At 37.4% G+C, this 12,556-nt stretch overlaps 1 protein-coding gene across 2 annotated transcripts; it reads right to left on the bottom strand.

Annotated features, from left to right (window-relative positions):
- Positions 1-1,133: 1,133 nt before the first annotated feature.
- prkcda (protein kinase C, delta a) lies at positions 1,134-12,047 on the bottom strand. Of its 2 annotated transcripts, none has more exons than XM_016517201.1 (18): positions 11,678-12,047; positions 7,688-7,816; positions 7,115-7,314; positions 6,963-7,023; positions 5,007-5,166; positions 4,898-4,929; positions 4,571-4,656; positions 4,362-4,491; positions 4,018-4,118; positions 3,808-3,898; positions 3,581-3,711; positions 3,333-3,506; positions 3,040-3,131; positions 2,848-2,910; positions 2,599-2,737; positions 2,324-2,512; positions 2,113-2,241; positions 1,134-2,006 (listed from the first exon to the last, which is right to left on the bottom strand). In XM_016517201.1, the coding sequence occupies exons 2-18, from the start codon at positions 7,794-7,796 to the stop codon at positions 1,848-1,850; spliced, it is 2,046 nt and encodes a 681-aa protein (XP_016372687.1). In that variant the 5' UTR covers positions 7,797-7,816; positions 11,678-12,047; the 3' UTR covers positions 1,134-1,847. The 2 variants fall into 2 exon arrangements, with proteins under 2 accessions (XP_016372687.1, XP_016372686.1); XM_016517200.1 differs by having other exon boundaries at positions 6,957-7,023; positions 11,678-12,046.
- Between the last annotated feature and the right edge of the window lie 509 nt (positions 12,048-12,556).

Below are 12,556 nucleotides of genomic sequence, written 5' to 3'. Positions count from 1 at the left end.
TGTGTGTGTGTGTGTGTGTGTGTGTGTGTGTGCGTGTGTGTTTGTGTGTGTGTGTTTATCCTACATTGTGGGGAACAATGTCCCCACAAGGATAGTATAACTTGACATTTTTGACATTGTGGGGACTGGCCTGTTTGTCTGAAAGTGTTAGAATGCAAACTGGTTTTCTGTAAGGGGTAGGTTTAGGGTTAGGGGATAAAAAATATTGTTTGGTCAGTATAAAAGTAATGTCTTTGGAAAGGCCCTACAATTCAAAACAAACGCGCGTGTGTGTGTGTACCTTTTCTTTGTTTTGTTTTTTGGTTTCAAAAATTATTTGAAACCGTAACTATTATTTTTACAGAGATGCTAGGTTTTCAGTGTAGCCTCAGACTTTGCATGCATAGCCTATTTATTTAGACTTTTTGTTTGTGTGATTACTACGAGATTTATAACCCGATTAAGTAACTGTACTAATATCACATACAGTACATAAATTATATTAATATTACTACATAACATTCAATATGCATGCTATTTTCAGTGACTGAGGCATGTTTGACTGATTTTTATCTCCAGCAAGTGACAACACTCCCAACCACTGTACAATAGAGGGCGCTACGGCTCAACTTAATTCATCACCTCTGGATATAGATTATATACTTACAGCAGTTTTAATAAATATTACTTGAATTATTAAATGAACACTGTTATAATAAATATGAGGAAGGACTGTCAATTCTAAAAGTTACTTTAAGGGTGAAATTGTAACTTTGACATACTGCTGTACTGCCCTCATAAAACACAGTGGGTACCAAAAATCTCTGAGCTCTTTGAAAACCTTCCTAATTTAAACAGATTTAGAATTGAGACATTTAAAAAAAATAAAAATAAACGCATTTCTAGATGACTAATCAAATAAGCAAATGTGTTACATTGACCACGTGAGCCTCAAGAGGTCAGAAATCAATTTTTCCAATTAACCTTTTCAATAAAATTATGATTTTGACAAATATATTATGTTTTTTTCTTTTTTCCCTTAGGTGTATTAATATTTTAAAATGCAGGTGACATACTAAAAACTAAATCTGACAGTAAAAATAAATCTCAGTCCAAGTCAGTTTTTCACCATGAAAATGTTTATTGGACCGTTAAAATTTCTCATTCTAAGACAGAGTCATGTACGGCATTTGATCATGTGGTCTCTTAATTTAATAAAAACATATGCAGCAATATACACACTAAAACACACAAACAGATGACACTCTCAGAGCTAAGATAGCTATGTTTCTGTACCAGATATACACATTGTTTTCAAACTAATTAAAACACAATATATTCAACACTTACAAAGCACACATTCAACAAATTCCGGTCGATCCTTTGTTCAAACATAATTAACCCACACACACAAAGAGAACAGACAGATCACAGCAGAAATGTACAACATAATCCATGACTGTATCATGCACATACTGATTTAAACAATACTTGTATATAATCTCTGACCTAATTTGTTTTGTACACTTCGAGCACACTCCCTGCATTCAACGGTCAAGTTTGTACTAACCCAGCAAAGTTATTTTTAGACATCCTAACTTTGCAAGGGCAAGTTAAAAATTGCATTCAGATTGGGGCACCCTAAAATGCAACAAGACCGCAATCTCACTGATGCACCATGAGGAGGCTCGAAATATATATTAGGTTACAAAGGGCCTGTCTTATCTCAGAAAGTTAGAGTTCAGTTCTTTTAAAGGAAGAGTTAGGAGAGTGCTCATGGTTGGCTTGGTTAGAGCAATAAACTGGCTCAATACTACAATCACATGAACATAATACATCTTTTTCTTTCTGACCACATTGTAAGTGTGTCACTTTTGCACAAGATGCTCCATTTTTGGATTAATGAATGAGAACCCAGCAAAAGCGTTCTGGTCCATGGAATCGATCAGGCCTTTCTCGCAGTGTGAGAGACGGGGTTTCTCACTCAAAAACTCCCGGTCAAAGTTACTGCAGTCATTTGGAGCTTTCTGCGATTTAAATAAAAACAAAACAAACAAACAAAAAAAAAACAATGAGAAAACGGAGAAAGACAAAAAAAAAATAAAAGAATAAGATGCGAGTGGGAAAACATACCACTTTTGGTCTGAAGGGGGGCTCAACTTCTTTCCTTTCTAAAACAGACCAGTTGACAGTCTTGAAGAACAGGTGGCCTCGTATATTACCCACAATCCCTAAACGGCGTGATGGGTCACGCTCAAACAGCTGTGAACAGATGAAATAAAGATAGTGTAAAAGCAGAAATTTCATTTGTGTTGTTTTTAATGGTGTATTTGTGCATGTGTACCTTTTCGAGCATGTCTCGAGTATCCACTGTGATCCAGCGGGGATAATGAGGTGTGTCCATTCGGATCGATTCAAACAGCTCGTCCTCGTCGTCACCGTGGAATGGAGACTGACCAATCAGCATCTCATACACCAGCACACCAAACGACCACCAGTCTACTGAGAATGAATACTGCTGACCCAGAAGAATCTGTGATTTCCACACACAAACACATCAGGTCAATACCAAGCTATTGTTGGTCTGAGAGTAAACCAACGCCAAAGTGTGTTTCATACCTCAGGAGCAATATAATCTGGAGTTCCACAGAAAGTTGTGGCCCGATTTTCCCCAAACACATTCTCCTTACACATTCCAAAATCAGCTATTTTTATGTGACCATCTCCATCTAACATCACATTATCCAGTTTGAGATCCCTGGCAAAAGGAGAGAGCAACAGTGAAAATGATCCAGAATGCCTTTCTATGAATTCTGAGTGGAGTAATTAATAAATACAGCAAAACAATGGAGAAACAGTTGTGTGTACCTGTAAATAATGCTTTTGGAATGGAGAAACTGCAGGCCACACACTATTTCAGCTGCATAGAACCTGGCAGGAGAAGTCCATTTAATACATTCACTTTGGTGCCATTTACATGCCACATGTACCCATTAAATCAAGGGTTCAACTATATTTTTAAATTATAGAAACTCGTTTATATGCGTATGTGTGACATACGTGGCTCTGTACAGATCAAAACGCCCCTTTTCCTGTATATGAAACATCAAGTCTCCTCCATTCAGATACTCCATCACAAAGAATAAGTGCTCCTGTTAAAGATGAACAAATTTAAAAAAGATTTTTATAGCTAACAATTAATAACCATTCTCCATTAACATATTGTTTGGTACTGTCAGATTTAGTCACTCTGTAGAGCAGGAGGAGCTGTGGTAAAGTTCTTTTTTTTTTTTGGTATAGGACCTCATGAGTCAGGTTTGTGGTTGTTTTTTCTGTAAATGTGTGTGGTGTACCTTGGTTTGAAAAGTGGAGTAGAGGTGTGTAAGAAACGGATTTTCCCAGGCGAGAGCCAGCACTCGTTTTTCTACCATGGTGCACTCCACATCATCATCCATCAACACCACATCCTTCTTTAACGCCTTCACTGCAAACCATTCATCAGTGCCCCTTAGTTCAGCCAACAGCACCTGACGACAGAAAGATGATGAACATGTATTTGTATATAAATGCGTGTTTGAGAGATAGAGACTTTGTTTGTTACCTTGCCAAAGCTTCCCTTGCCCAGGACTTTGTGGAAAACGAAATGCTCAGCAGTGATACGCATTTGGTGGGTGATTCGAGAGGGGGGACGAGGACTCAAACCCTCCCACAGACGACCATAAGGAGCCCCATCTGCAATATATTTTTTATTATTATATTATTTAAATTGCTGTCAAATCAAAATCATATTTTTAATTCTCACAATTAGTTACCCCGAGTCACACCTACCACTAATATCAGGACTTTTATTAAAATCCTGGTAAACCCCAACATCCTGTGTGTTGCTCTGTGAGTTGCTTTCAGGTCGCTTGGTGGATTTCTATGATGGCAAAAATATGCATAAACTTTAAAACATAACAGCATTAATGTGAATGTGAAATAGAGTTTACAGTATATAAGTGCCTCATAACTTGAGCTTGTGCAAACATTAATATTTACAGTTGAGACTTGGGTAAGAGCCTCTGCCAGTAGCTTCTGGTTGATGCCACACAGGTTGGCCACTTTAGTCTGGCACTTATGATGAACATTCATGGAGCAGTCTGAAAGAGAAGAGATGATTGCAAACATATATTCAGGGTTTAATATTAAGACAAGAACCAAATAACAAAATGGCCTTTTTATACCAAGTAATTATAACTAACAAATTTACAGAGTTACTGACCAGTGGCCTGGTAACTACTTTTAAGTATTTCTAAATACTAAAATGCTTTAAAGCATAATGTAAACAGATAATGGCTATCAAATAATTTTGGGCCTTTTCAATACATACACAGTATACTCACCCTCACATTTGAGGCCCTGTTTGACAAGACCCCACAGCAGACTGCCACAATGGTCACAAAAGGTGGGGCTCATGTAGTTGTAGGTCTTAAAGCGATGTGGCATGTCAATCTTAAAACGCTCCTTCTGAAACTGTATGCACACAAAGACTTTAAATAACCATGGCACAATAAAATAAAAAAAAAAGAGAATAGTGTAATACAATTCATACCATAGTGTCTCGACTATTGGCTGCAGTGCCTGTGCACCTTCCGATAATTTTATCAATACACTTCTTGTGGATGGCTGCATTGCATTCTGGTGGAGAAAAAAAAATATATATATATATATTTTTTTTTTTAAGGGGCTCAGCCATTGGGACAGAATTTCAGAGGCTGTGTGTGTTCACAGTGTTGCTTTATTCTGAATAAAACAGGTAAACAGTGAACAATGGAAAGCAATCCATTCATGCATTTCCCCTTTTGGGCACATTCTTACTAAAACAAACTGTGGACAGGTATTTAGGATAACAGAAAATAAAACTGCAAAATATACTTACGTCTACACTTGTAACCTTGCTTGTTAAGACCCCTGGGAAGCAAAAGACAAAATGATAAGTACGCCTGTTTTATGAACTTCTTACATCTTACTGAATAATCAGGACTGACCAAACAAAATCTCTGCAGACAGAGCAGAAGGTGGGCTGTCTGAAGAAAGTGGCAATGAACTCATGGTTTTTGATGAAGTGAATCTTTGCCTGCTTAATAGCTCCACGACGACGATTGAGAGTTGGTGCCTCCTCTTCTGACACTATTGACTGACGACAGTCTGCGCAAAAGAGAAAAAACAAAAACAAGATGGAAGCAGAATTGAAGTTGATGACAGGAACTTTTTAACAGTAATTTAATAAAATCTTTATAATAATTAAATTAATATTTTGTATATACACATACAATATATATTATTCATTTTGTATTTCTTGATTAAAATGTTTTGACCAACTTTTAAATTGTCAACATTGTTTCCTTCTATTTTTGAACAAGCATCTCATGTAAACGTCACCTAAGAAACACACCCAACTGGGATCAAGTGAATCCACAACCAGCCTAATTATACTGTGCAGGGCTTCTTTAAGTCTGAATAATCAACTCACAGATTAGCCAGCACCAAAAATATACTACTGTTCAAATGTTTGGGGTCAGTAAGATTTATTAAAGGAATTCTTTTATTCAGCAAGTATGCATTAAATTGATCAAAAATGGTAGTAAAAACTTTTACATTGTTACAAATATTTGTATTTTAAATAAATGCTTTTCTTTTAAGAATCCCGAAAAAAATATCTCCACAAAAACATTAAGCAGCTCGAGTGATTTCAACTGTAATAGTGAGAAGAAATGATAATTCAGAAACAAATTAGAATGATTTCTGAAAGATTATGTGACACTGAAGACTGGAGTAATGGCTGCTGAAAATTCAGCTTTGCCATCACAAGAGAATAAGTTACATTTTATAATATATTCAAATAGTTTTCACAGTTATTTTAATTAACATTATTTCACAATATTACTGTTTTTACTCTATTTTGATCAAATAAATGCACCTTGGTGAGCATGAGGCATTTCAATGGCGATGTAATTTTGCACTTAATTTTGCAAATCTGCAGTTACAGGGGTCCTATTATGCTTTTTCACTTTTTTAATTTTAGTCAGTGTGTAGTGTGTATGTTTGGGCATAAAAAAGATCTAGAAAGTTACAAATCTCAAAGTCCACTCCAAAGGGAGATATTTCGTTTTTAAAAAATCCCTTTTCAAGAACTACAACGAACGGCTCGTTTGGACTACAGCGTTTGTTTTCCGGGCTTTGTGATATCACAAAGCGGCCCATTAGAATATCATAGGGGCGAGGTTGTGGTTAGAACGCTTGGTTGAGTGCATCAGACGAGACGATGAAGAAGTTCATCAAAGCCGGAACTAATCGAGCCGTTTGTGCCAGGATGGGAAGAAAGGTATTTTAATAATGTAAATTATGTGAAAAATAATGCGTTTTTCGAAACACCAAGCATGAGAGCATGTTCTAGTACACCCCCAAAACAAAATCAAGACTTTGTAAAAGAGCATAATAGGACCCCTTTAAATATTTTGTATTCGAAAAACAATAAAACACAAAAAAGAAGAGACAGATAGAATGTTTGAAGAAGTCCCAGTGTAACAGAGGGACAAGCTGTTCTGACACGTTCAACAGAGACATTCCTGTGCAAAGAACTTTAAAGGTAGTCCAAATGGATTCACACACGCCCATACACTCAACCCCTCCCACCGCTAACGGCAATAGGTTAGATTCAAGCAGGGGTTGAAACATCTTTTGAGAAGGAGTTCAAGGTGGCACTAAGGTAAAACGCCCATTATTGCTGCTCTAACTCAGGGTGGATGTACTACTCAGGGTGGATGTACTAAGTAAACTGGTTGAGCATAATATGAATAACTCCCTTTAAATCTAGTAGTTTTTATAGAAATTGTATTTTTATGAGAGTGGCAATCCAGTCTCAAGTTAATCATTCTTTTAGTTGTGTTTTGTAATGATTCTTTTAGAGCGTTTATTTAATTGTGATCGTGTCTTACCTGTATCTGTATCCTCCAAAAAGAACTGTACAGCCATCATAACCTTTCCTGAAGGCTGCAAATCAACCTGAAAATGAAGCAAGACTATAACATTACCTGTAAATGTACAAACACTGACACTCATACAAATGTATAGACATAACCACATTGTCACATACCCAAAACTCTGCACGTCCATTTGCCTTCTTGCATCGTTCTGCCAACACAGACACACCCACAGTAACTTCTGCTAAAGGTTCCTCTGCGGTTCTCATGAGTAGTATTTGTATGACACGTCCCTCATAAATATGTGCATCAAAAGTGGATCGCCAAGCAGGATACATGGTGGGCTTCTTCTGGATCAATGTTTTTCCTCGCTCTTAAAGGGAAAGGGGGACATTTTTGATTAACTCTGTTAACTCATGCCAGTTTTGATACATTAATCATCCAGAAAAATTATATTAAACATAGCAAATGATAGCGCTTTTAGTCACATCGAAATTAAGGTCAAGTATGAGAACATTGGATTGTGGGAAACAATATTCTGTGCAGTGAGCTCTGTTCTAAACTACTCATTTGGCAAAATAAAGCAGGTTATCCAGTTCTCTACAGATGGAGGATTTGCATGTTGTTCTGTGTACATACAGTATACTGCAAAAAACTGCGCAAGATGCATGGCAGTATGCCATTCCAAACATAGCCATGCACTTGAAACCCATTACACACACATAACCGCATACGCATTTACTCACCAGTGCTGAGAGCTTCTTTCATTTTGACGGCACAGAATGGTGCCTCAGCCATTGGCGAGAATGTGCCAAGATCATAGGCATTAAACGCAATCCTCAGGAAAGGGGCCATGGCAACCCCTCAGGCACAGCCTTAAAAAAAGAATCAGACAAGCAAAATTCATATGACTTTTCTGATGCGTTTGGTGATATGTTCAGTAAAGCAGCCAAACATCAGCATTGCTGCATATAGCAATAAAGAAAAAAACAAAACAAACCATTTTTGTAATCATATTTTAATATGTAATCATAATTTTGTAATCATAAACAGAAACCTATACTTTGTTGCCTGCAGAGAAAACTGTTTAGTCTTATATGGGATCTTAATGTTAATTTCTGCGCCTGTTCTATCGTTAAATCTAATAGTTGCTCTGTTGCTCTCTTAGTAGTTTTGTAATGTTTTGTTATGTTACTTGTAATCAGTTATCACCAAAAATAGTCATCCACCCTCTCTCTGACCTTTAGTATTAATAAGGACTTTTTTTCTGTGCCTTTGAGGCTTCAATGTAAACGCCCTTTTAGATGTAAATGAGATTGAGTGCTTCACTGTATTTTCTCAAAAGCTGCTGCTCTGTTGGTTCAGAAAACAATCCATGCTGAAATGATCAGACTGACATGATCAGTGACCCTGAAATAAAAATACTTGAGCTGCAGTTTCTAACACTGGGATTCTTCAAAAAGGTATGTAAAGTGGCAGGTGCTACACACAACCAAAACCATTACAATTTAACTCTTCTCATTAGTATTTCCAGTGTTTAGAAGTATAATACTTCCTTCGTATTACCTCACACTGAATGGGGGGACCAAATTGTTATGTACCAAAAATAGACATTGATGTGTTACTGCAGGCTTCAGAACATCAGAAGGTGTTTTAGGAATAAATCTGAAATTTGGATTTCTGAAGGTTACAGTTATGTTCTACATGTTCGACATCAAAATCCATTTACAAAGATTTAATTTTCATATGATGACATACTTAGTGTATGCAAATTGTCTTTGTGTAAAAGCATGGTTAACCTAAACTGTTAGTGGTTAAACTAATAGCTACCAAGACTTGCTTTGATGTGCTTTTTAAATAGAACCCCAATGACTAAGATTAAATAAAAATATAATTAAATGCAAATAAAATATATATTTCAATATAATATATTTCAATGCCTTTTTGCAGTTCTTTGGTTTAATTCTCATGCAACAGGACCATGTAGAAAAAGGGTTCCTGGTCATCTGTAACATTACCCTTCACTCATCATGTTTATTTCTATTACACGATTTTGCTTTATTATTGTGGATCAGAACATTTGGAACATGACCCAGATGAGGTTTATAGGTTTATAATTGATCAGTTTTGTATAACATAAGGACTCCACCCACTGCCGAAAGCCAATGACATGACTCAGGCTTTGACTGCAACAGAATCTTCATAACAAACTTGCTTGTTGTATTGCAGTGACTGTATTTAGACTGCATTACTACAGAGTGTGTAAGAATAAGAAAGACAGGGAGAGAGAGATTTGAACACACCCATACATACAAAAACACACTGCTGTAGTTCAATTAGGAAGGGCACTTTTGGAAACATGTCTGAAACCAGCACAGAAATGTCCAAACACGTTGCAGCTTCTCATTCAAAAACCTAAATCTCTGCTTGTGTTTGTGTATATGTGTGTGTTAGAGCTAGCGAATCAGTGGTGTGGAAGAATGTGTCAATAACATAAGCTTGCAGCACAGTACGAAATCGATTTTGAAACTAGTCAGAGTCTCTCTAGATGATCACATATACATCATTAATCCTGCTCAGCCAAATTCAGCCAAAAAATAAATAAATAAATAAATAAAATTAGAAGAGCCTGTGGACCTGAGTTAGTATTGAATTTATTTAATACACGAGTTTCACAATTTGAGTTGAATTACTGAAATAAATGAACTTTTCCACGACATTCTAATTTATTGAGATGCACCTGTATGTGTGAAAATGAGTGATAGAGAGAAGGAGAGAGACAGCGAGGGTGGTATGTTGGGTAGGCAGGTGTGGTTAAGAGGCTCCATGTGCTTTCCTGAACATAAGAAGTTAAAATGTGTGCTAAGAGAATGTTTGTTCTCATAAGCCTTATGATAAGCCATAATAGGAGCTGAAACACAATTACAAGGGTGTAAGAAGTGTGTGTTTGTGTGTGCATGGCCTTGTTAGGTAAACTAGTACTACTGCTCAAAGGATTAGTGGTTTGTTCAAATCCCTAACCCCAAGTATTGAACTACTTATATAAGAATACTCCACCCAAAAATGAAAACTCTCATATCATTTACTCATCGTCATGTAGTCCCAAACCTGTATGATTTTCTTTATTTCTCAATAAGATATTTTGAAGAATGTTAGCAACCAAACAGTTTTGTTTTCCATTTGTATTGTTTGACTTTGTATTGTTTATGGGAACTGAAACAGTTTGGTTAGCAACATTCTTCAAATTATCTTCTTTTCCTATGTTCCACAGAGGAAAAGGAAGTCATACAGGTTTGTGAGTACTTGAGGATGAGTAAATGATGACAGAATTTCCATTTATGGGTGAACTATCACTTTAGGAGTTTAACTGATCTTGCACTGTTTGGCTACAAATGGTGCCACTTAAGGAGATTGAGGTGTTCTACATATTTGGATTTTATTTCATAAATACTTTTCAGTGTCTTAATTTGACTTGCCCAGTACGCAACCACCTAGAAACCACCTAGAACACCCTATCAACCATATAACAATCGGAAGACCTTAGCAACTGCATAACTGAAATCTAGTTGCATATAAAGCATATAAGCAAAATTCTGATGGAATTATCAATATGTTATCAAACTCACTGTAGCCAATTGCTTTAAAGTGCATGAAATACATAATTCTTGCACACCAATTCTGGAGTCTTTCAGTTCACTGATGTCAAAAGGAACAGCAGGTTTCATCACTCATGTCCACAGTAATACACACAACATCTAAAGTACGGGACAGGAAGGAACTATCGACACCCTTGAACAGAATGAAAGAGTGGTATGGTGTAAACTGTTCAACCACAGCAGGATGTGTCTCCATGGCAGAGTTATCACGTCAGACAAAAGCAGGTGTAGTGATGGATAGTTATTATTAAAGGAAATTAACTGAAATCTGTCTACAAACCACCGACAACAATTAAAACAGTAGATAATTACTGTAAAATGTGACATAACCCTTTCCACCATGCCCCAATACACACACACACACACACACACACTCACTCAGTCATCTCAACCAGAACCACGCTCCATCTGTTTTGTGTAAAGGATCAATAATCATTGATATTTTGTACAGGACCGTGTCAGTGGTATTTTAGACCCCTCAATGTCACAAACTGGAGTTATTTATGGACTAGAAATAAAATGTGATAATTCACTAATAGTATTTATTTTTACTAACAGTTGTGTAACAAACTACCTAGTCTTTGTACATCACAGGCGCATGCAGCATTTTTGAGTATCACCAGCTGACTGCGAACTCGTCTGTAATGTATCAAGTGCTGTCTAGGTAGGTCACTAGATTGAGACACAACCTCTGTTGCCTTTACAACTACGGAGAAGTGTTGTCTAGCAAGACAAAGTGTGAAAACGCCGATTCTGTCAAGGTCCAGTAACGGACAGCGGCGTTCACGAAAGTGTTGTGTGAAAGTGCGCCCTTTTCATATCATTCTAACAGACTAAAGATATGTTTAAGCTTTTTTGGAAAACATAAAGTCATAAAAAACACTGAGGAGGAGAAGGATTAAAGTCTAAAACACAGACTGCCTCCGCGGTCGTCGCTCGAATCCGTTCAGCGCATCAATCGGGAAAAAGCAGCGAAGAAAATGAGTCAAACACTCTAAAACGCATCATCACCAAAGTTCCGTCACGACCAAACAATATTCGATCCAAAAAAAAAACAACGAAGCGCTGCTAACTTCTTACCTCTCCTCCGGAAGAAGCGGACTTTTCTCTGAGACGCCTGCTCGCTTCAGTGATTGAGCCGTTTGAGGAAGTAAGTACAAATCGCTCGTGGAGTTCTGAGTAAAGTAGGGCAGAGTGACGTCGCACAGGTGCTCTCTTTTTCTTCGCGCGATTCCTCTTCTGCCTCGCGCGCGCGCTCAGATGACACTTTGATAAGCCAGTGCGCTGAACAGAGAGCACAGGTGCGTTTGTAGCGCATATAACAGTCCATCCAGTGTGTATGTGAGTGACCTCTTTGCAAAGGGCTCATGTGAAGGGCAGGCACTGGCAGTGTACCTCTAGATGCCCCACTATTGAGAGCAAACCTATGGCAAGCCATTTCAACATATATTCCGTATTCTTTTCATTTATTTCTTCTTATTGTTTGCAACTGTTCCGATAATTATTAGTATATATTCTAGTAGTGGCTCGTAGCAAATAAGTATAGTATGTAATGAAGAAGTACTAGTGACTAATTGGCTACAAATCACTATTGGAATAATGTTTTCATAAAGTTCCCTAGTCGGAAATTGGATGTGAATGGACTCTCAAGTCGTTTTTACAAAGGGGAAGCTAGATAATTTTGATACCACTGATGGGCCCTAAGCTTAAAAGATGGGGGAGGACAGAATTATGGCTTTAGTTTTTTTTTTTTAAGTTATATTTTTGGCTTTGTATGCCTTTATTTTTGATAGGACAGTAGAGAGTTTGACAGGAAAGCATAGGGCAGAGAGAGGAGAGCTTCAAAGGACCTTGAGCCAGGAATCAAACTCAGGTCGCCGGAGGCACAGTTGCGCTACATGTCAGTGCAGGGGCGCTGCTATGGTTTCTGGGAACAGCATATTGACTCGGACCCCCAGC

The sequence above is a fragment of the Sinocyclocheilus rhinocerous genome, unplaced genomic scaffold (assembly GCF_001515625.1).
Source record: "Sinocyclocheilus rhinocerous isolate Xijiao unplaced genomic scaffold, SAMN03320098_v1.1 scaffold1710, whole genome shotgun sequence".
Classification (NCBI taxonomy): Eukaryota; Metazoa; Chordata; class Actinopteri; order Cypriniformes; family Cyprinidae; genus Sinocyclocheilus; species Sinocyclocheilus rhinocerous.
This window is presented reverse-complemented; position numbering and strand designations above follow the sequence as displayed.

What these genes read in the sequence shown, in the direction of transcription:
- prkcda (XM_016517200.1), bottom strand. Translation starts at nt 7,796, where the DNA reads ATGGCCCCTTTCCTGAGGATTGCGTTTAATGCCTATGATCTTGGCACA. An exon ending in TTTGGAGGATACAGATACAG is followed by an intron (nt 5,167 to 6,956) that starts GTAAGACACGAT and finishes TCTTTTGCGCAG; the next exon opens with ACTGTCGTCAGTCAATAGTG. An exon ending in CAGATTATATTGCTCCTGAG is followed by an intron (nt 2,513 to 2,598) that starts GTATGAAACACA and finishes TGGAAATCACAG; the next exon opens with ATTCTTCTGGGTCAGCAGTA.